The 22,939-nt window shown below is 40.2% G+C and overlaps 1 protein-coding gene across 1 annotated transcript in view; it reads right to left on the bottom strand.

Moving 5' to 3' along the window:
* The window catches only part of Adgb (androglobin), a 102,270-nt gene extending 88,214 nt beyond the window's left edge, over positions 1–14,056 (bottom strand). The window contains exons 1-4 of the mRNA XM_042673911.1: positions 13,969–14,056; positions 6,693–6,837; positions 4,756–4,848; positions 1,071–1,142 (exon numbers count right to left, since the gene is read on the bottom strand). Coding sequence (XP_042529845.1) covers positions 1,071–1,142; positions 4,756–4,848; positions 6,693–6,837; positions 13,969–14,042 — 384 coding nt within the window. The 5' untranslated portion in view covers positions 14,043–14,056. The remainder of the gene's footprint in view (positions 1–1,070; positions 1,143–4,755; positions 4,849–6,692; positions 6,838–13,968) is intronic.
* Positions 14,057–22,939: the final 8,883 nt, after the last annotated feature.

The following is a 22,939-nucleotide window of genomic DNA, read 5'->3' as shown; positions in this document are numbered from 1 at the left end:
GGCTTGAACTCTGGACCTGAATGCTCTCTCTGAGCTCCTTCAGCTGAAGGCTAGTGCTCTACCACTTGAGCCACAGCACCACTTCCAAGTACTCTACCTCTTAACCAACACCTTCTAGCTCTTATATTCCTTATTTCTAACCTAAAGAATAAAATCCTGTGATTTTTGTTGTTAGGAAATACAGTCATAATACAAATTTAGGTTCTTTTTTTTTTTTTTTTTTTTTTTGGTGGTCATGGGGCTTGAACTCTGGGCCTGGGTGCTGTCCTTCAGCTCTTCAGCTCAAGGCTAGCACTCTACCAGTTAAGCCACAGAGCCACTTCTGGCATTTTCTGCGTATATGGTGCTGAGGAATCGAACCTAGGGCCTCATGCATGCAAGGCAAACACTCTACCACTGAGACACCTTCCCAGCCCTGAGCCACCTTCCCAGCCCATAATACAACTTTAAATGCCTGATAGCACTGGCTTCCATTTGGCATTTATTAAGCTCTGTATGTGTTGGTATAAGTAGATGTGGGGTGGGAACTGAGGGGGGGGGGGGAGATAAAAGAACAGAAGGAAGAGGAGGAGGAGGAAAAAGAAGAGGTGAAAGAATGAGGGAGGATGGGAAGGAGGAGAGGAAAGAGGGACTGAAATTAGATGCTTCTGAGAGTACTCTTGAATTTGGGGGCATTATTGGGGATTCAAACCCAGGGCCTAACACATGCTAGGCACATATTCTACCAATGAACTACATCCCCAGTTCAACACTGAAGGTTGCTATAAATAAGTGAGTTCATACAGTTCACTGAGTGTTCTCACCACACAAACCAAGCAAAATGTGAGGTGTTAATTTTCTTGTTTTTGGTAAATATACCACATTGTATAAGCATAGCAAATACTTAAATCATATGCCTTAAATATGTGTAAGTTTTAGTTTTCAACTATGTTCCTACAAAGTTGGAAAACCAGTCTTATACCAGAACTTAGACAAGAGCTAGGGAGAAGTGAAGTTGGGTGTTTGGAGGTGTGTGGACAGGTCTGAAAGGTACCTTTTAATGGGACCACAGTCCCTACATCTCCACCTACCTCGCTGTAGAATAAATGCTCATTGGCTGAAAACAAGTCAAATGTGACTTCATTTTTCACAACTACTGGAGTCTGAAATAAACAATATGGATATATATGTTACTCTATGTAAAATGATGAAAGTAACAACTTAATGTAAGCCAAATTTGACATCATTTCTTATAATTAAAAGCAATCACATAAAGGAAAAATAAGTATGCTGTTCTCTCATTTTAGATATTCATTATATTATTCTGAATAAAAGAGTATTTTAATATAAAATTATAATCCAATATTACATGTTTCACAGGCACACAGAGAAGTAAGTATAAAGAGATTTACAATTTAGTTAGGTGTTGGTAGCTCACATCTGTAATCCTAAATACTCAGGACACTGAAATTTGAGAATGACAGTTTAAAACCAATCTAGGCAAGAAAGTCCAAGAGACTCTTATCTCCAATTAACCACCACCAAAAGTCTGGAAGTGGAGTTTTGGCTCAAGTAGTGAAGCACTAAACTTGAACAAAAAAGCTCAAAGACAGTGCCCAGGCTCTGAGTTCAAGGCCCAAGACTAACACAAAAAAAAAAGAGAGAGATTTATTATTTAACCACTCACGTTAAACCTGAAGCTTAGCTAACATCTGGTAGATGAAAAAATATCTCCATCTTAGATGAAACATATTAATCATGGCAGCTTTTAAGAGCTTGTCCAACTTTAAATGCTGTCCCATTTCATGGTCATTATTTAATTAGTACAATAATAAAATAATAAAATAATAGCGAAATGTGACTTATAATATTGAAAAAGTAAGCTCTAATTCATGTCAAAACATATCATTAATATATCCAATTAGCATGTACATAGGTTTTTATTTCAGGATTAGTTTTTAATGGAAGATAATTTGACCAAATATCCTCAACCACTTGTACAACTATCCTAAAAGTCACTAAAATAAGCCAGGCTGATGGTGGCTACAGCCTGTAGCCATAGCTACACATCAGGTAACTAAAACCTGAAGCAAACCATTCAGAGTCAGTTGGGGCAGAAAAATCTTTGAGATTCCATCAACAACCAACAAAGACTGGAAACGGCACAAGTAGTAGAGTGCCAACCATGAGCAAGAAAGCCAGTCAAGAGCATATGGCTAAAAGTTCAAGACCTGAGACAAGCAAAAAAAAAAAAAAAAGCCAATAAAATAGTCTTTTGTATATATATATATATATATATTTTTTTTTTTTTTTTTTTTCCCAGGGCCTTGCGCGCGCCGGGCGGGCACCCTTCCACTGGGCTAAACCCCCAGCCCCAGTCTTTTGTATATTTTGAGAAAAGTTTACCTAAACTCTTTTGAAGGCATGGGCTGACTCTTCTGGACATCAACTACAAACAAAGCTAATTCAGTTTGACTCCTTATGATGCAATGCTCCTTATCTTCCCATCCATTCCTTCCAGCAAGTAGCCATGCTCGGTAAGATTAATTCGTATTCACAACTACATAGCTAAAGCTTGAAGTATTAGAATTAGCAGTCACCAGCAGAGAAATGAAAAGCGAGAACTGGCTTTGCAATAGAAAAAAATATTAAGACAGAAGTCTCTACAATTGCTTTTTAGCATCTCTATTCTCTAAACCTTACCTCAGGCAGGATAAGTTTTCGGATAGAGCACAATGCGTCACATAACCCATGCTGAGGAGTTTGGGGTACTAATTGCCTGAGCTTAAAGATAAGCAGTCTGTTCGGTCACTCTGATCACAGATCACTCTTGTGTTTAAGATCCTGAAAACCCAACTTAAATCATGTCATTTGATTTTGTCTTTTGTACAGTATGTTCTCTGGTTTGTTTTTGGACAGACTGTATTCTTTTTAGTCATGCATGTTGTGATTATTTAGTGATTAGAGAAATTGGTTTAGGGGTTCAAGACGCAGACAGAGACAGAGAGACACAAAGGCTATCATCCAGCAAATATCATCTAAGATGGTCATTATTGTAGAGACACAGAAGCAGAGGCAGCATTGTGGTCAAGTACTTAGAAGATTCATTCATCATTCAGTCATTCATTCATCCATTCATGACAATGAATGGATTTATCTCTTGTATAAATGTATTACTTAGAACTAAAGTCTACTAAAATGGGAAGGAAATGGTTCATAAAACTTTTCTACTTAAATTTTACCATTCCCACTTTGTGAAATTTTTACTTACATAAAACATAATCATTATCATTTATGATAAGCAGGCTAAGTATTAATAGCTGATTAGTACCAAGTACATAATACAGAATTTAGATTCATCATTTAAATGTGATCTAATGCTAAAATTAACTTACAAGGCTAGTTTTATGTGTATTTATTTCATTTATTTTATTTAAAATGTTTTATAAGAAGGCATTTAAAATATTTTCATGGATTGAGAGGAACCTGTTTTCCCATTTTAGTAGATCCTTTTGAATTGAGTACCTTCAATTTTATCTATTAGCATGGACAAATTGTGTTTTCTTACATGAATATCAATGCTTATGAAGGCTGAAATTTTGTGTGGAAATAAATTTAATAGAATTCATGAGTAGGTATAACAATCAGGTCCCCTACAACCATTGGACTAGTAATAAATACTTTAGCTTACTAGTTTTCTGGATAATAAATGAAAACAGGAGCATCAGTGAGGGAAAATGGCGTTGGTGTATACTGTAACAGGAAAGAAGAGATGAGTGTACTTAACACGCAGACTAGGATGTGGAGTTGTATAACATGTGAATGAAGGTTTTGTGGAGTATGCTGTTGGTGTGATTACTGGCTACAAGGGAGGCCGGAAATAATATCTTTAGAAAAGGCTTCAATGGATTTCTTAGAGGATTCCAAGTGGGAACCTCTTGGGATGAAAACTTTATTGTAATAAATACTACAGAAAAAAATGCATCTCCTTTCTAGGAAGCTCATACTAAGAAGCAGAAAGGCAAAAAACAGCCAGTGAAAATTTAAGAAATCAGTGCCCAATGTTTAAGGTTGTAACTTGGCATTTTGGAGAGAATTAGAAACAGCAAAGCTGAAGATAAAATTTTAATAACTGCTTCAAAACTTGAAAGTGAAATTATTAACTGAAAAGCACTCGTTTCTGATTTAAATGCAAAAAAATTAAAATATGGTTAGCCAGATACAGTGTATATTCCTACAATTCCAGTTATTCGGGAGGAGGAGATATAGAGGATCACAGTTTGAGACCAAACTTGGGTAAAATAAATAAATGTAAATCAGGTGCCAATGGCTCACACCTGTAATCCTTGTTACTCAGGAGGCTAAGATCTGAGGATCATGGGTCAAAGCCAGTCCTGGCAGGAAAGTCCTTGAGACTCTTACCTCCAATAAACAACTAGGAAAAAAACCAGAAGTGGCGCTGTGGCTCAAGCGGTAGAGTGCTCACCTTGAGCTGAAGAGTGCAAGGACAGCACCCAAGCCCAAAGTTCAAGCCCCATGACTGACATGTTAGCAAGACCAATACATTAAGCATGGTTGGACTTGTCTATAATCAAAGCTAGATGGGAGATATAAGTAGGAAAACTGCAGTCTGAGGCTAGCCCCAGGCAAAGGTAACAAACTCAATCCAAAGAACAACTTTTTAAAAAAGTTTCAAAATGGTAATTTTTTATCACAAAGATGTTTTATCTTTATAGCTAATCCAATATTTTATTTAAAAGTAAAAATATTTCTTACCCGACTAATTACAAAATCCTGTGGACGTTTCCAGGAGTAAGGTTTCAATGATGATGGCAATTCAATCTTTCCTTCGGGGTCTTCAAAAAAATGCTATAGAAAAATAAATTTAGGTTTTTTTTTTTTACTCATATAGTTTTATGAAAGTAAAAGCAAAAGAATAAAAAGTGCATAGACCTGAACAATCCACAAGCATCTACAGAACAATGTGTACAGATGTTCCTAGAGAGTATCATGGAGTGTCTGCAGAACACTGGATTGAAAATTCTGTGATCATGTGACCTTGATTACTGAGCTGGATATTGATTGTAAGGGAAGTGTTCCAGACAGACATGAGCTGCTTTAGAACACAAATTAGGTACAGTGGGAAAATGCTTTCAAATGGGCCAGTTATGGCTTTACTTTCCAATGAAAATATTTCGTTTAATGTGAGTGAGAAGAATGAAAAAAACACTGACTTAATGTTCAACTGCTGAAATTAAAAACAGGAATGTTTAATATTAGGACTTTTGATCTTTATTTATTATTATTTTTGTATGTGTACCAGTCCTGGGGCTTGAACTTAGGACCTGGGGTGCTATCCTTGAGGTTTTTCACTCAAACTTGGTGCTCTACCATTTGAGTCACAGTTATACTTCAAGCTTTTTTGCTGGTGAATTGGAGATAAGAGTCTCATGGATTTTCTTCCTCTGGTCTGGCTTTGAACCACAATCCTCAGATCTCAACCTCCTGAGTAGCTAGGATTATAGGCTTAAGCCACCAGGGCCCACCTATTAAGTTTTAGAAGTGGTTTGGTTCTTTTGAGAAAATTACTCTATGGGTTCGTATGCAGTTGTACAAAATAATACAATGAATGCTTACGTTCCCTTCACCCAGTTTCTCCAGTGGTGACTAAAATCCTGTAGAACTGTAGTACAGTTATTGACCTTAAAAAGCACCACAACAAGGAGAGCTTCACAGTCACCTTTTTCCCCCCTCAAGAACATTTATTACAGTGTGGAGACCAGAGATCAGGCTAAATATAAGACACTTAGCAGAGCAAGCTAAATACATTTGTCTATAAGATGCCAGCATTTTTTAGACTGCAATGACCACAGAGATTATTCTATGAGAAAATTTCATATATTAATTTCTACTTACTAATGCAAGATTCAAAATGATACAAATTCACTATCATGTATGATCATTTACAGATCAAATAATTTGAACACATTTTATACTTAATGAAATATTTTGGGGCTGGAGACATGGAAGATGTTGTCTGGGACTAATACATCAATCACAAGAGTCCCTTCAATCCCTTCCCTGGGTGTTTCTGGGACCTCACCAGCCTTGAGGGGAATACAGGATAACCATGAGAACCACAAAGTTGCTCACTGTCCCTGTCTTCCTGAACTCAGGTAAAGTATGGTTTTTCCATAATGTTTTTCCATACTGATATCCCACAAGCATTTTATTCTTACTTCCAGTAACTTTTCCTTCAGGGATTTTCCTTCCCCAGTACCCTCTGAGTTCTGAGAATTCTTACCTTCTGTATATCTCTAACTGCCTAGGATTTGAGAATTCATGTTTGAATATAATCCTTTCTTTGGACCTCACTAATTAACCCATACAAGGGTTCAAAAAAAGAATGAATGAATTACATTCTTGGGCATCTGAGACAGCTAAGTAGAAACTCAGTGTTCATTAAAAAAAAGAATATATAATCTACAGGAATTCTAAGGGCAGAGTTATTGGTAGTAGTAACCCAAAGCTAGAAACTGCCCACATGACCACATTGCCAAATAATAAACAGACAAGCATTTATTCTTAGGAATATTACTTGGCAATAAGTAAAACCAGAATATATAGATCCATGGGAGGAATGAATACATTCATTTGTTTACAAGTCTTATTGGAGACCAACGTGAGAGTTCGTCCAGACCAAGTCTACTTACAAATACTGGACTCTTGCCGGCTTTGTCCTTTTCTTTACCACCTTTGCCTGAGTCCCACTTCTCAGCATTGATGTCAGCTTCACTCCACTCTGGCCAGATTGGGAATTTACCTCTCTTTTGTTCAGCAGAACCAGATGGTGCATTTCTGCCAAAAGGGGAGATGATAAAAAGTATGAAGGTGGGATAATTTTAATTAAAATCTCTGTGAAACAATACTGGATAAACTGCAGGCCCTAAATTTAATTATCTTGTTAGCAGAGCAAGTTAAATACATTTGTCTATAAGATGCTGGCATTTTGAAGACTGCAATGACCACAGAGATTATTCTATGAGAAAATTTCATATATTAATTTCTGCTTACTAATGAAAGATTCAAAATGATACAAATTCACTATCATGTATGATCATTTACAGATAAAATCATTTAAACACGTTTTATACTTAATGAAAATCTCTTGCATTTAAAAATACTAACAGCTTTTAGAATATCAGCACAAAGGGAGGGGGGAAGGGTTGGGGCGGGGGAGGGGGGAGGCTGGGAAGGGATGCGAAGGGTAAACAAAGGAGGAGGCTGCAATGCTTGGTAAGAAATGTATGCATTATCCTGCCCATGTAATTGTAACCCCTCTGTTCAGTATGTTCACAAACAAAATAAAATAAAAAAATTAAAAAAAAAGAGTGTCAGCACAAATGCAATTATAATCTTCTAAAAGGACAAAGAAGTTATTATTTTGGAGGCACAGAAGTCATAAAAGAAGATTTAGGAACTGGTAATATTGGGAAATAAATGTCAAGTTTTAGAAATTCATACCTGCAACAATGAAAACTCATTTATTCAGTTTTGTCATCTATCAATATACATAAGTACTACAAAGTGATTCAATTCATTCAAATCACAAGTTTTTCAAAAGAGTTCAAAGATAAATACAATAGAAAGAAATGCAGAATTTTATTTAGTTAAAAAATGTCAGCTGGAGATGTGGTTAGCAAGGAATTTGGCCTGATGCTTAAAGAAATCCTGGATTGCGTTATGTGCAGAATGTATATAAGACCCTCTGAAGATGTCCAACGCTCATCCTGGCAGCCATGAATGTGACTTTTCATCTATTATTTTTTGTCGCCATATGAGATTGCTAAGCTTAGAATACAGAGATTTGGTAGGTCTGATTGAATCTCATCAACACCTAAAAGATAAGAGCTTTCCATGGGCTGACAGAAGAGGCAGGGAGGAAAGAGGAAAGGATCTGAAGCATGGGAACTCACCATTCTGGTGCTGACTTGAAGATGAAGGAGAACATGAGAGAAACATTAGAATCTGCTTCTTGGAGGTCTGAGGATGCCGTGGACCTCTGATAACAAGAAAGGAACTGCAACTTTTAATCTACAGCTGAAACAGAACATTCTGGACCTTGGCAAAGCTTTGGAAGCCTTAAAGGAGAATGTAGATGAACCCACTAGAAATTCTGAGCTATGAAGTAGTGAGATTATAGGGGAGTGATGTGTTAAGTCATTGAATTTGTTAAGCAGCAATAGAAAATTAATTTAATCACAATGCAAATAAAAAAATTTAAAACCACATAAATAGATGCTCAACTTCATTATTCATTAGAAAAATGCAAAATAAATTGAAGTGAGACACTATTACAATAACTAGATAAAAAAACTGTATTAAGTTGGCAAGAAGGTAGAACAGCTGGAATTTTCATATACTACAGGTGGGAAGATAAAATATAGAATTTTGGAAGAGAGTCTGGGAGTTTCTTAAAAAAAACTGAGCAGCCAAGCACCAGTGGCTCACGCCTGAAATCGTAGCTAATCAGGAGTCTAAGCTCTGAGGATCACGGTTCAAAACCAGGCCAGGCACAAAAGTCCATGAGACTCTTATCTCCAATAAACCACTCAGAAAACCAGAAGTGGTGCTGTGGCTCAAGTGGTAGAGCCTTGAGCTTAAGAGCTGAGGGGCAGTGCCTAGGCCCAGACTTCAAGCCCCACGCCTGACAAAAAAATAAATAAATAATTGAGCATATATCAAGTACAAAATCCAATCATCTCAGTCCTAATTTTTTAATCCAAGAAAAGTGTACATATTTATTCATATAAAACATATGTAGAACTTGCACAGAATATTTGTTTGGAACAACCTCAATGCTCATCAGAAGGTACCTACCTACACATACTGTGTAAGATCTGTACAGTGGACTTTGAATATTAAATCATTGTGGGTGAAAGAAATTTTATATCCATCAATATAAAACTCAAGCTAAAAAGTAACTGAAAACAGAATACTGGGGAACAGGATTAGAAAATGACAAGAAGGAGGAATTGCCAAGGACAGAAGGAAATGGTTTGAACGGTCCATTATTAGGATATGGTTTTGCTTTCCTGTGTACTGTGATATATACAATGAATTCTTGACTTCATTCTCTCCCCTTCCCCTCTTCATTTGTCTAACCCTCTCCCCTTGGGGAAGAGGTGTGTTGAAGGAAGGTGAAAATGTTGACAGGGTTGACACAGATCAAGATGCACTGCATGGAGAAACTGCTTCATTAAATGGCAAACCAAAGTTCAATACATATCCTACAAAATTAAGAAAAATGAGGGAACCAGTATGTTGGGAGGGTTGGGAGAATACTAATGATCAAGAGGCATTGTATTTATAAACTGCTTTGCTGAATGGCACAAAAATTAATACATATCCCACAAAATTAAGAAAAGTGGGGGAAGGAGTAGGCTGGCAGGGGCAGGTGAGAATGTTAAAAGGGGAGACACTGATCAAGACACAGCGAATTCAGGAACTGTTTTGTTGAATGCCAAGGGGCCCTCTGTACAACTACTTAAAGATAATACAAGTATTTAGAAAACTTAGCAAAATGCATACTTCAAATCATGCAAGTTATTATGCTAACTTCATATCACTAAACCTATTTAAGAAAGAAAGAGAAGAGGAGGAGGAAGAAGAGGAAAGAGGAGGGGAAGAGGGACAGATACCCGAGGGGAAGAGAAGGACTATGAGAATTTTTTAAAGTATAATAAAAAAAATTCACATCATTTCATGACAGCAATATTATCTGCTTCAGACTCAAAATACATTTAAATCTATATTCTATTACATATTTGAATGACACAGCACATTCTGTATGATATGCTTTGTCTGCATAGAGATCTAGTTTGTTAAATACCCTGCAAAAGGGGCTGGGGGTTTAGCCCAGCGGAAGGGCGCCCACCCAGCGCGCAAGTAAGGCCCTGGGCTCGCTCCTCAGCCCTGGAAAAAAAAAAATACCTTGCAAAATTTGGAACTGAGGCAAGGTCAAAGTTGTCCTTATATGTATTAAAAATGAGTCCATAGTTAGCAAACATTTGTTTAATGACCATTTTTATCAACAAAATAACTTTTTGGAACAAAAACGCTTATTAACCATGTACTTTGCAAAGATGATAAAAGTATTTTTTTTTTAAATAGCCATGGTTCAAAGCGGGGGGAGGGGGGGGGAGGGTAGTCCTTGAGACTCCTATCTCCAATAAACCACCAGAAAACCCAGAAGTGGCCCTGTGGCTCAAATGGTAGAGGGCTAGCCTTGAGCTGAAGAGCTGAGGGACAGTGCCCCCACCCAGAGTTCAAGCCCCACAACCGGAAAAAAAAAAAAAAAAACTAAGTTAGCCAGGCCTGGCAGCCTAGACAACATTGGGAGATCTTATCTCAAAATAAAAATCTGTATTAATAAGATTATGCATTTAAATTAAAAATATTATGAGATTAAAAAAAAACTTCAAGGAAAACTTTAGCTAGTACCAAGAGCCACTGAAAATTTTAAGCAATTGAAAAATAAAGCAGCTGGTTTATACAGAGACCAACATATGTTTCTATCTGCTTTAATTAGATTATTTTATAAGAGAAACAAATTATAGAATAGGAAAGGTTCAATAAAATGAGGGCTTGGAATTTTGTTTCTATAAAGTCTGCTGTGCAGTCACATGATTGTATTCCTGAGGACAACGGGAGGCAATTTATTTCTGCCTTATACAATCCAGAATGTGGGCTAAAACACTCCTGAATAAATAAATAAATAAATAAACTTTTGAATAAAATGACACAATGGACTTAATTTGAGTCAGGAGTATCTTAAGTTATACTTTTCAGATAATCAGATATGCATGAAAACAAATTGCAAATTAAAAGATGTTTTCTAAATTGAGACTCATTAAAGCCAATTTGGTGTGTTGACCTTGAAGTCCTCTACTTCTAGAAAAATTATTTAAATGGCAATGGGTTTTAAAAGTTTAAATTTTTCTTTTCTTCCAATGCATTTGTTCTTGAGTGAATGAAGTGATTTAATAAGATTGTTTCTATTCTGAAACAACGAAATAGTAAGAACAAACAGCAAAATAATTACTATACTGCAAAGGTGAAAGTAAAGAAGTTTAAAGAAGGTTATGGGAAACAAAGTTAAAGACAAAGTGCTTGATTAGCACTGAACAGAACTGATGGACATTGCTTCCAATTGAGAGCTTGCTGGGAGGAAGTCTAGATTTGGATGTAGTTGAGGACAGTGTGAAAATCACATAAACATAGGAAAGAGTATCCTGAATTACATTCCAGTGGTGAGTGGTATTGCTGGATCACAGGTATAATTTTAGTTCTTTTGAGAAATCTCCATACTGCTTTCCACAGTGGTTGCACTAGTTTATATTCCCACAGAAGAGTATGGGTTCCTTTTTCCCCAGACCCTTTAAAGCATTTGTGGTGTGTGCTGTTGATGATGGCCATTTTGACTGGACTAACCTTAATATCATTTTGATTTGCACTGCCTTTGTTGCTATGGGTGTTGAGAATTTCTTCATATTGACTGCAGCTAAGCTACAAAAGCAGTCTAGATGGATCAAGAAAATATTATATGTACGTGTGTGTAGACACATATTTTTGTTACACACATACACACATATATACATCTATGTATATGCATCATCTGCAGGAAAATGTATACAATTGTAAAATGTATGGACAAAGGTCACGTTTCCTCTCATATGTTAAGACGTAAAGATAAAAAAGATAAACACGTGTGTGTGTGTGTGTGTGTGTGTGTGTGTGTGTGTGTGTAGAGACAGAGAAAGAAAACATGAATACAAATTTGAGCTGTTGGGAGGAATGAGGGAAAGAGAATGGCTGTGTGAGTATTAAATTGTGCCCTGCCTATGCACAAACACTGCGGAAGCAGTCACTGAAAGCTGTTGAATAAAGGAAGAAAGTGGAGAATAAGGAACCCAGACTGCCACTCCTTTAGTGGTAGCTACCATGGTTCACAATCCCTTGAGGATGATTTACACTCTCCCTCTCACTCTCTCCTCTCTCTTCTTCCATCCTCCTCCCTCTGTGCTCTAGCTCTCTTTATCTTCCTCTCTCTCCTCTGTATTTTCCTCTCCCTTTGTTTCTCTCTTCTCTCTCCTTGTCCTTTCTCCTCTCCCCTTTCCTATCTCACTCTCTCCCCACTCCTCCTCTCTCCTTTTTCTCCCTCTTTCTGTCCTCTCCCTTTTCTTCCATCTCTCTCTTCTCTCTCCCTGTCATTTCTCCTCTCCTCCCTCCTCTCTTCCTCTTCCCTTTTCTCTCTCCTCTCTCCCCTCTTCCTCTTCCCTTTTCTCTCTCCTCTCTCCCCTCTCTCCTCTTTCTCTCTCCCACTCCTCTCTCCCCTTCACTCCTTTTTCTCTCTTCCTCCCTCTCTTTTGTCTTCTCTTCTCTCTCTCCTGTCTGTCTTTGTCTGTGTCTCTGTGCCTGTGTGTCTCTGTCTCTTATCTGTCTCTGGCTGTCTTTTTTTTTGGGGGGGGGTCCGGTCGTGGGGCCTGAACTCTGGGCCTGGGCGCTGTCCCTCAGCTCTTCAGCTCAAGGCTAGCACTCTACCACTTGAGCCACAGCACCACTTCCGGCTTTTTTTTCTTTTTGCTTATGTGGTGCTGAGGAATCGAACCCAGGGCCTCATGCATGCAAGGCAAGCGTTCTACCACTGAGCCACCCTCCCAGCCCTCTGCCTGTCTTTCTCTTTCCGACTGTCTGTCTGTCTGACTCTGTCTCTGTCTCACACTCACACAACACACACACACACCTGGGGTCACTTAAGTTTTGTCTAGGGCCCTGCCTCAGTGGGCCAGGAAGTCCAGGACGATCAGGCCAAGAGCTTGGGATCTCACAGGTGGAGTTGGGGGTGGGGAAGACACGGTGGAGACTCTGGGGAGTAGGGAGCCAGGCCCGGCTCCCGGGAAGGAGGAGGGAAGAGGAGGGAAGGAGGAGGGAGGAGGGAGGAGGCCAGAGGCCGGGCTCTAGGGAAGGGGGAGGGAGGCCGGGCTCCGGGGAAGGAGGGGGGGGGGGGAGGCCGGCCCCGGGAAAGGAGGAGGGAGGAAGGAGGAAGGAGGAAAGAGGAGGGGGAGGGGGAGGAGGAGGAGGCCGGAGGCCTCGGGGAAGGAGGAGGGAGGGAGCAGGAGGAGGGAGGCCGGGCTCCGGGGAAGGAGGGGCGGGGGAGGCCGGGCTCCGGGGAAGGAGGAGGAGGAGGGAGGCCGGCCGGCTCCAGGGAAGGAGGAGGAGGAGGGAGGCCGGGCTCCGGGGGGGGGGGGGGAGGAGGAGGAGGAGGAGGGAAGGAGGAGGGGGGAAGGAGGGGGGGGAGGCTGGGCTCCAAGGAAGGAGGAGGGGGGAAGGAGGAGGGGGGAGGCCGGGCTCCGGGGAAGGAGGAGGAGGGAAGGAGGAGGGGGGAAGGAGGGGGGGAGGCTGGGCTCCAAGGAAGGAGGAGGGGGAAGGAGGAGGGGGGAGGCCGGGCTCCAGGGAAGGAGGAGGGGGGAGGCCGGGCTCCGGGGAAGGAGGAGGAGGGAAGGAGGAGGGGGGAAGGAGGGGGGGGGAGGCTGGGCTCCAAGGAAGGAGGAGGGGGGAAGGAGGAGGGGGGAGGCCGGGCTCCGGGGAAGGAGGAGGAGGGAAGGAGGAGGGGGGAAGGAGGGGGGAGGCCGGGCTCCAGGGAAGGAGGAGGGGGAAGGAGGAGGGGGGAGGCCGGGCTCCAGGGAAGGAGGAGGGGGGAGGCCGGGCTCCGGGGGAGGAGGAGGAGGGGGGGAGGAGGGGGGGGAGGCCGGCTCCGGGGAAGGAGGAGGGGCCGGGCTGGGAGGGCGGCGAGGACGGGAGGAGGAGGCTCCCGAGGCCGGGCGGGAAGGCCGGCGGGACCCTCGTCGGGGCGGCGGAGCGGCGGCGCCGGGCTCGAGTGCGCGGCCGCGGGCCCCGGGCCCGGCGAGGCGGGGGAAGGCGCCTTACTCTTTGGACTTATCGGACCCGTGCGCCGAGTTGATGCGATGCACCTCCTTCTTTTTGGCTTGTTTGGAAGCCATGGCCACGGCCTCGCGCGGCGCCTGGCGGGGCCGAGCTCCGAGCTCCGAGCGCCGCGCAGGCCGCGGACACCGCGTTTGTGGTTGCCTGGAGGCGGCGCCGGCTTCCGGAACGGAACGTGGGGCGTCTCCATGGCAACGGGCGTCCCCCCCCCTCCCCCCGCCCCCCCCCTCAGGTGCCCGACTCCAACCGGGAAACCGAGGACCGGACACCAGGGCCGGGACTGGCCGCGGGCTGGGGCTGGTGGTAGCTCTGCCGTTCCTGGGTAGTTCTGCCGGCGTGCCTTCGGAACCATAGCCGTATTCAAAGCTCTGTCTTGGATGTGCAGTTATTTGAATCCGGGTCCTGTGCGAGTCCCACTCACGTCTTTTCTGGGATACTCATAATATGCCCCCCCTCCCCAGTAAATATCAAGGATTCATTATAAACACAGTTTGGCATTAGCTTAAAAAAAATTGGATCAGAGATGCATCCAGGAGGTACAGGGGGACGGATCCCCACATGGCAGGTGTCTGCTCTGTGGTAAGTAATCAGTTCATAGGAAAGAATCCATTCAAGCCATCCAATCGAAGAGCCCTTGACACAGGCTCTGGTACCAGACAGCAAAGAGCCAGGTCACCTCATGGCCTGTTAAGGTTCTGTGTTACTACTGGGTCTGGGGCTCCATTTGTCATCTTGCTTTGGGCAAGTTCATCCCTTTGGGCCAACCGGCTACAAGTCCCTACGCTTAACTAAGAAATGCTGATGCTGGAAAGACTCTCATATTCTTTATGACAAGATAGAACAAAAAAAATCATTGTGCAAGCCCCATATTACTTCACTTTAGAGATATCTGGCAGAGCTGTGTGCTCAGGACCTCTAGGTGGTGTTAGGTTTTTAAAAAGAGGTAGCCGAGTGTAAGAACAGCACCAGCACACACGTGGTATTCAGGTAAGGGGTAGGTTTATTCAGTAGACCTGCTGGGACCAGGCAAGGTTGGCACTCCACGTGGCTGGGAAAGAGAGGAAAGAGAGAGAAAAGAGCTAGAAAAGAGCAGAGAGAGCAAGAAAAGAACAGAGAGCTAGGTAGCAGAGAGAGCTAGAATAGAACAGAGAGAGAGCTAGAATAGAACACAGAGAGAGCAGAGAGCTAGAAACGAACAGAGAGAGAGCTAGAATAGAACAGAGAGAGTCTGGGCCTGGGCTAGGCCTTATCTAGGGTATGGGCGGGGAAAGGTGTGGCCACATCAAATTCAGATGTGACCTCAGCGGATGCAGATGTGACCTCTTCCAGTTGCCTAGGTAATGCAGGTACTGGGTGGAGACTTTGCTGCTAGGAGGGTGGAATCTGCTCGCCATCCAGGAGTGAACCTTACAGGTGGTCTCTCCCGTAAAGCTAGAATTAAAGTAATCCTCTCTGCTCTTGGGTTTATGCTCTCAGTTCACCTGAGTAGTTGAAGAGTAGTTTTCTACAAAACAAAACTTCCAACTTCTCCAACACACAAAATCCCAGCCATCTCTACTCAGCACAGCCTATGCTTTGTCAGCCTATCCAAGTCTGCTTTCTATTCAAGGTGATGTCGATGACCAGCAGAAAGCAACTCCATTGAATTTTATCTGCAAAACAAATGCATTCCAAGTCAATAGTGTCAACGTAGTTGATTGCAGGAGTGCCCCACAAGTATCTGTACACTGCACCTGAAGACCATGAAGAAATCTAGAGGTCCCTGCTTTGCTTATTCCTAGACTGGAACAGTCAAAGAGAACTTTTTGGAGACTAAATAGAAAGACAGCAGATCCCCTCAGAGTGATCAAAATACTTAAATGTATATACAGTTTCTTGATATAGAAATAGCATAATTTTAAATGGTAAGTGAAGGAATTTCATCCTGGGAAGGGGTTATCACTGAAGCAAGTGTTAATGGCTACAAAATGTCAAGGCCGAGAGAAGAAAAGCCTTCCAAGTCAAAATAACCACATTCCAATCATATTTTATGAGCAAATGACCCTGGGGCCAAGAGAAACAAAATATGTTGTCAAAAATTGCAGGACTGCTTACTGACTGAATTTAGACTTTATTAAAGTCAGTAGTACTGAGTTAAGTCAAGCATGCCACCATTCCACTCAGAACTTGATTCCGGTATATCTATTACATTAGGGTACACCAAAGAAGATTGAAATCAAAATTGAATTCAGTTAACTATAAAAAGACTTTGACAAGTAGTATGCTCACTAACTGCTAGCACATTAACCTCTGTATTCTGTTTGTATTCTGTTGAGAATGCAGAATGTACACATGGAATTTCTGTCCTTTATGGAGTTAAAACATTGATGAAGTTGTAGTTATAAACAAATATATTCCTCTCTTAGTTCTAGCTACAAAACCTTAGGATGACAATTGCAAGCCCTAGTGCAACTTCCCTCCATCTAAAATTTCTCTACGTCGTATCATGTTCAATGTCCATTTGAAATATTAATAATAGCAATAATTTATTGACTGCTGAATACATGCCAGGATTTGGCTCTTTAGAGACAGACTACATTTCAATACTGGTTTCTTAGGTAATCATGAAGGAGTTATCAAACTTCCATTTTCTTGTGAAAAAAGAAGAGTCTCAACGATTGTTGACACATGGTAAGCACCGAGAATGACAACTAAGGGTTGTTCCACAGGTAAAGAAACTACAGTGCAAAGAGGAAACGGGCCTTGGAAATTACAGTGCCAAGAGAGCATGGAGCAGGTGGTAGGTGGCAGAGAAAGAGCATCCACATCACAGCCTATATTTTCCAGCACAGCAGGTTAACTGTTCCCCATACTCACCTTCCAGATGACTGTTGTGAGCTTCATGTAGGGAATTCTGATCTTTCTTACTTTATAACCGCTTACAAAGGCTGAGAAACAGGTCTTGTCATTGATTAGAGCTACTGAGCATTAGCCTCTTCCCAATCTAGACTTACTTCTGGGGAAGACCTATTTGACTTAGCCATAGTCTCCACTAATGAGGAAGTGGCTAGAACTCTCACTTCCTCATGTTAGCAGAAGCAAAACAAACAGGAATGTCTCTAGAGGCTAGTAATCTGCCAAAATGGAGAAATGAGCTTTGGTAACCTCCTCTACCTCTAACTCTGGCAGTCCTAAATGGTGGAACCCCAGGAGGGCAAGAGTGCTGGCAGGAGGCAGCACTTCTATGTCTTAAAGCTTTAATTCCAGGCAGTTTCCGGTGTTCAGTTCCAAGGCCAGAGGAAATTATGTGGATGGTACCCGCTTGGCAGCTTCTTCACAGATCAGTGGCCCAGTGGTTCAGGATTTAACCCGTCAAAGGAGAAAGTAAATTCTAAATGTTCTGCATGGTATTCCTGTTTGGTGTTTTGAACTGTTATCTTTAATGTGTCTCATTTCCTCAGAAAGTATTGTCCTTTGGAAGTGCCTAAATCCCCTAATGGCTGGAACTCACGATTGTTCCGCACCTGCTTGTTATATTCTATGCCTTCCACACTTCCGAGCTCCTTTCCTGATTTAGCCTACTTCATCCTTTCAAACATCCCATGTGTTAAAATCAGTCCCTTTTATGAAGACAAGGCAAAGTGATCTTTTTTCAAAGTCCAAAGCACAGTGGGGTTGGAGCTAGATTATACCCTAGCATTATGGTGCAGGCTCCTCCACCCCATTGCTATCCTCATTCCTTTAAGCAGAGAGAGAGAGAGAGGAGATCAAAGTATGAATGCCTCACTGAAAAATAGCTCCCCAACCACAGTTTAGATTCAAATGTTTTCCATAATGCTCATTCTCTATATTTACAACTGAGAGTTTGGATCCATAGACACAAAACCACTGCCCTGCATTCTTGGGTAAACTGTAACTATGTTTAACAATCTTTGAAATGAGATTCTAAATGAAATTATTTAAAAATAGAGGAATACAGAAATAAAGGAAAAAGGTATTAGTCACATCTAACAGACCCTAAAATGATTAATGCATTTTCCAATAACAGCATCATTGAAAAAAATCTTAAGAGTATCTATAGGCATACAAAAATATCCAGTATTCAACACAGTAAAATTTGCAATGACTGTTGTCCAATAAAACTTACAAGTATCTAAGAAAACAAGAAGGAAAATATTCCCTCCAAAAAAAAGGAAAGAGAGAAAAAATATGAGCTAATTCAAGTGATTCTGAAAAAAATATAGATGGTAGAATTAGCAGACTGAACATTAAAACATTTATCATAACTAAATTCTGGGTGCTAGAGGAAAGTCTAAATATGCCAAGTTTATTTTAGCAGCACTTAAAAATGAAAAACACAAGGCCTAGTTTGAAAAATAATAGAATTGATGGAAGATTAAATATTGTAAGAAAATATTAATAAATTTGAGGACAGAGCAACAATAAACAATCCAAAATCAAAGATAAAGGGAGAGAAAAAGCACCATTGAAAATGAACATAGTGGAATCACTTCAGATTGCTAAATGAATGGACAGTTAGTAACCCTAAATAGTCAGGGCCAGGGTAGAGGGTCAGGTGGTAAACCTAGAAAAAAATTCCATGAATGACTTTTTTCCCCCAATTTTATACAAATTATAAACTCATAGATCTAAGAAATTCAATTTAGGGATTACAAACACTATCCCCAGAGACATCATAATCCAATAAATTAAGACAAAGTACATTTTTAAAAAATATCTTAAAATTGATCATATACTTTGACTTATGGTAAATTAGGGGAGGATATTAGTGGAAGAGAATTCACCAAAAAGTATAAAATCTTCACTCTCTATAAGGCTCCAGGCACCAGTAATTACTTTTTTAAAAAAACAACTCCATATCTGCTGTCATTAAAAATATATATGAAATATGTTTATAATATTGTTTCCTTGTTCTTATCTATTGTCTGTCATCTTAGTTGTCTCAAGGGTCAACTTCAAGTTTATTTATTTATTTTTCTTCCTAATGGTATTCATTTTCCAGCTTATTTGCTACCTGTTTCATTAGCTACAACATACGAAGTTTACCATGTTATGTGTCGGCGTCATTGCCTATGAATACTAGTGATTCCTTTTTCCCCTTTCTTTTTGTGTTTATCTAGAGATTTAGCTTTTCCCTTGCAAATTTCTCAAAGAAGACAAGCAAGATTTGGTTCCAGTTGCCGAAGAACTTTCATGGGTTGCCTAGGAAGGTTCGGAACTGCAATTTACAACGTAGTGAGTGAATGGTGCCAGGTAGTCAGAAGTCAGCCCCAAGGAAGGACATCCAAGAGGATGTCAAACATTTTATGTATAGATGGAACAAGTTTTCTAGAACAGGACCCAGATCTGGACCAGGAGGCAGCCCTGGGCAGCTTGCTGCAGAAGGAAGTTGGGGATAGTGGAAGATGACCCTCAAAGTGGTCTGGCATTGAGGTGAGAGCAACAAAAACAGCACTAGGACATACCTCCTCATTTTCTCACTGGTGCTTGAAGTGCCACAAAAGTAATCTGAAATAGTTGATAGAGACAGCAATGACAGGAGTACCTCAGCATGCAGAGCTGAACTTCCACCAGCTCCTAACCTACTAGATGCATGACGTGAAGCAAGCTATAGTCTTTTTGAACTGTATTTTCCTCATCTAAACACACGGCTTTAACTTTCATTTCTCATTGGCATAGGGTGATTACTCACTGAGATACATCTGCTGAGAAAACCAAAGCAAAACCCAAGGTGGGACAGTTATTCTCCTATGAGACAACATTTCTTGGCCTCCATGAAATTTCTGAAATAAATTTGAAAACACTAAAGTGATGAGGAAGATACTATATGGTTTGATGATCTATGAAGGTTTCAATGAACTTTAATATCTTGGGGAGGATAAAAGTTAATTGGAAGCTTAATTTTAAAACATGGCAATTAAAAAGAAAAAATAAAACTTCATGATTATCATAAAGTATATTAGTTCCCCTAAAGAACCTTCACTTTATTTACCTTGTTAATTTAGCAGAAGCTAGCCTCTTTTGACTTAATCATTGCAATCCTTCACATTTATGAAGCTCATTCAGTTTTCTAGACATTTATATTTCGTATCTTACACATACTATTTATATAAGAAAATTTGACATTCACAAATATTCACTCAAAGTTAATCAGCACTGTAATACAGGAGAGAAGTTTAGAATATTATTTAATTACACAAGTGATCATTGTAGAAATATAAAAAGGTAAGGACAAGTAAACAATCTTTAATTCAAATTTCCAAGTATAGACATTGGGGATATTTTAAAGCATAGAGCCATCTCTAATATGCCCAATTATTTCATAAGTCAATAGTAAGTGTTTGACTTCTCTATTTAACTAGGCAGCTCCTACATGTGTCCTTTAATAGTCTTCTACATGGTGAATTTTAATATACCAGAGTGAGATGAACAGAAACAGGGAAATGGAGTCTTGGACTGCGGCTTTGAGCAAGTAGTTTTGGACAAGTCATTTCTCCTATCTCAGTTCTAGTTTCCTCATTTATGAAATGTAGACTAAATGAGTCTGGTAGCGTTCACCTACAGATAGCAGCACTTTCAGGGTGCCGGAGCAGTGTAGAGGAAGGTCTTAGGACTTTGCAGAAAAGGTATTGCAAGGACCAGTGCATTATTGCAGAACTAAAATGGCAAATGTGAACAGGGACAGAAGCCTGGGAAAACAATGCAAAGATAGCAAGGTATCTTTGATTCTTCTCATCCATCCCCATATAAGAGCTAAGACGGTAGGTAGGCGGAGTATCTTCTCATTCTCTGGACTCCAATCTCATATTGGTCATTTAGAGACCAATGCAATTAGAGATTTAGTCTTAGTCATTATGAACCAATTCAGACACTTTACATAGTTGAATCTGTGTACATATTCAGCAATATAACCAAATTTAGCTTTTAAGGAAAACATAATGTAAAAGTACACATTAATTTAGAAACAATTCATTTAAAATAAAAATGCCTCATTAAGGAGTCATTTTAAAAAAGAAAAAAACCGAGCCAGAAGAAAAAGTATACTGGATGGTAAAGATCTTATTTTTTTTAAATTTTTTTTTTTTAATGCCGGTACTGGGGCTTGAACTCAGGGCCTAGGCATTGTCCCTGAGCATTTTTGCTCAAGGCTAGTCCTCTACCCCTTGAGCTATAGCTCCACTTCCAGCTGTTTGCTAGTTAGTTGGAGATAGGCATTTCATGAACTTTCCTGCCCAGACTGGTGTTGAAACGCAATCCTCAGATCTTCTTGAGTAGCTAGAATTACAGGGCTGATCCCCTCCCTGGTGCCTGGCAGATCCATTCTCTCTTCCCTTAGCACAGATCTATGTTGATATCTGCTATGTTCAAGGTCCTAGTTCAGAGTAAGAGGCCTGTAGGAAGGGAACAAAACAGAGAGGCCCAGCACTCATGAATTTAGCATTCTAGTTCAGGAAGACAGAAAATAAACACAGTCAATAAAACATGTAGTTATATATCAGATTGGGAAAAAGGGAAGGAAAGGAAATAGGAAATGTAGAAACCAGGAATGATGTACTCTTTTACATCAAGGTCATAGGAGTGAGTATTCTGTTTACTATGACATTTGAAGAAAGACCTGAAATGTGTAAGACGGTGAGCCTGCCCCAGAGCCTGGGGCAGGGCAGTCTTTGAAAGGCCAGCAAGTGGAGCTTCTGAAGTGAGGTGGCAGGTGTGCCTCTGTGCTTCCGTGCCTCTGTGGTAGAGCAGAGCAGAGAGAACGATCAGGATGGAAGCTAGCAGCCAAAAGCAGCAGTGTTGTTTATAATGTCAGTGAAACAAAGCAAAAACCTTGCTTTTTTATACATCTTTGTTATAAATTGAACCAAAAAAGGCTCTTTGGACATTTTACTGCAAAAATTAAAGAATGCCTCCACCAGAGAGTAAGTTGTGTTTAGATGATTTAAAATTATGAAGTTGACAATTATCTCGAAATTTATTGAATTCAGTGAATTAAAAAAAATTAAACCTATTTTGGGTAGAAATTGACTATCAGATATTAAGATTTGGGTGGAAATACTGACAAATTGGATTTTGTTTAAAACATTTTAATGATCAAATCATTGTATTATTTGAAAAGATAATTTAACATCTTTAAAATTACTATGAAACTATCATACTTATTAATGTAGAATAGGAAAACAGTTCAATTAATCAAAATAAGAGGTCCAGACAATAAAACTGTGGTAAAGTCACTTTTATAAAAGCACCAATGAAATTAATCCATATGAGATTAAATGTGTTGTTCAATATATGTACCAGAATAAGTGAATATTTATGAAATGTATAATGATTTGTATCCCATTTAATACACAAAAACTAATTCAAGATGGATTGTAGAGCTAAAAGTCCTATCTAAAAATCTAGGAGCTGGGAAGATGGCTCAATGGTAGAGCGCTTGCCTTGCATGCATGAGGCCCTGGGTTCCATTCCTCAGCACCACATAAGCAAAAGAAAAAAAAAAAGATACCTTACAATAAAAATCTTCTAGGAGAAAATATAGCAGAGCTCTTGAAAGATTACAACATGAAAACTGAACTTCACTGAAATTACACACGTCTCAAAAAGTCTTCTTTAACTTTCTTTTTCTCAAAACTATCTTTTAAAAAAAATGATAAAACAAATGAAAATTGGATTATTCCCTACAATTCCACAATAAAAGATTTGCATTAAGAATATATGAGGACTTCCCCAAATTTGATAATAGGAAGGCATCAGCAAAATTAACTTTGGCACAAAACATGGGTATCTACAAAAAGACAAAGACAAATGGCCAATAAACCCAGCCGTGGGGCCAGGGTAAGAGTCACTGAGAGGTACTGCAGAGCTAACACAACGTGGAAATTGAAAACAGGCTAGCACTGATATGCTGGGCATTTTGGTTTTTTTGGTATGAGAATCTGGTTCCATTGAAAATGAC

Source organism: Dipodomys spectabilis, unplaced genomic scaffold, assembly GCF_019054845.1.
Source record: "Dipodomys spectabilis isolate Male_0828 unplaced genomic scaffold, ASM1905484v1 ptg000001l, whole genome shotgun sequence".
Taxonomy (NCBI): Eukaryota; Metazoa; Chordata; class Mammalia; order Rodentia; family Heteromyidae; genus Dipodomys; species Dipodomys spectabilis.
Note: the sequence above shows the minus strand (reverse complement) of the source record. Positions and strands in the feature narration are given on the sequence as shown.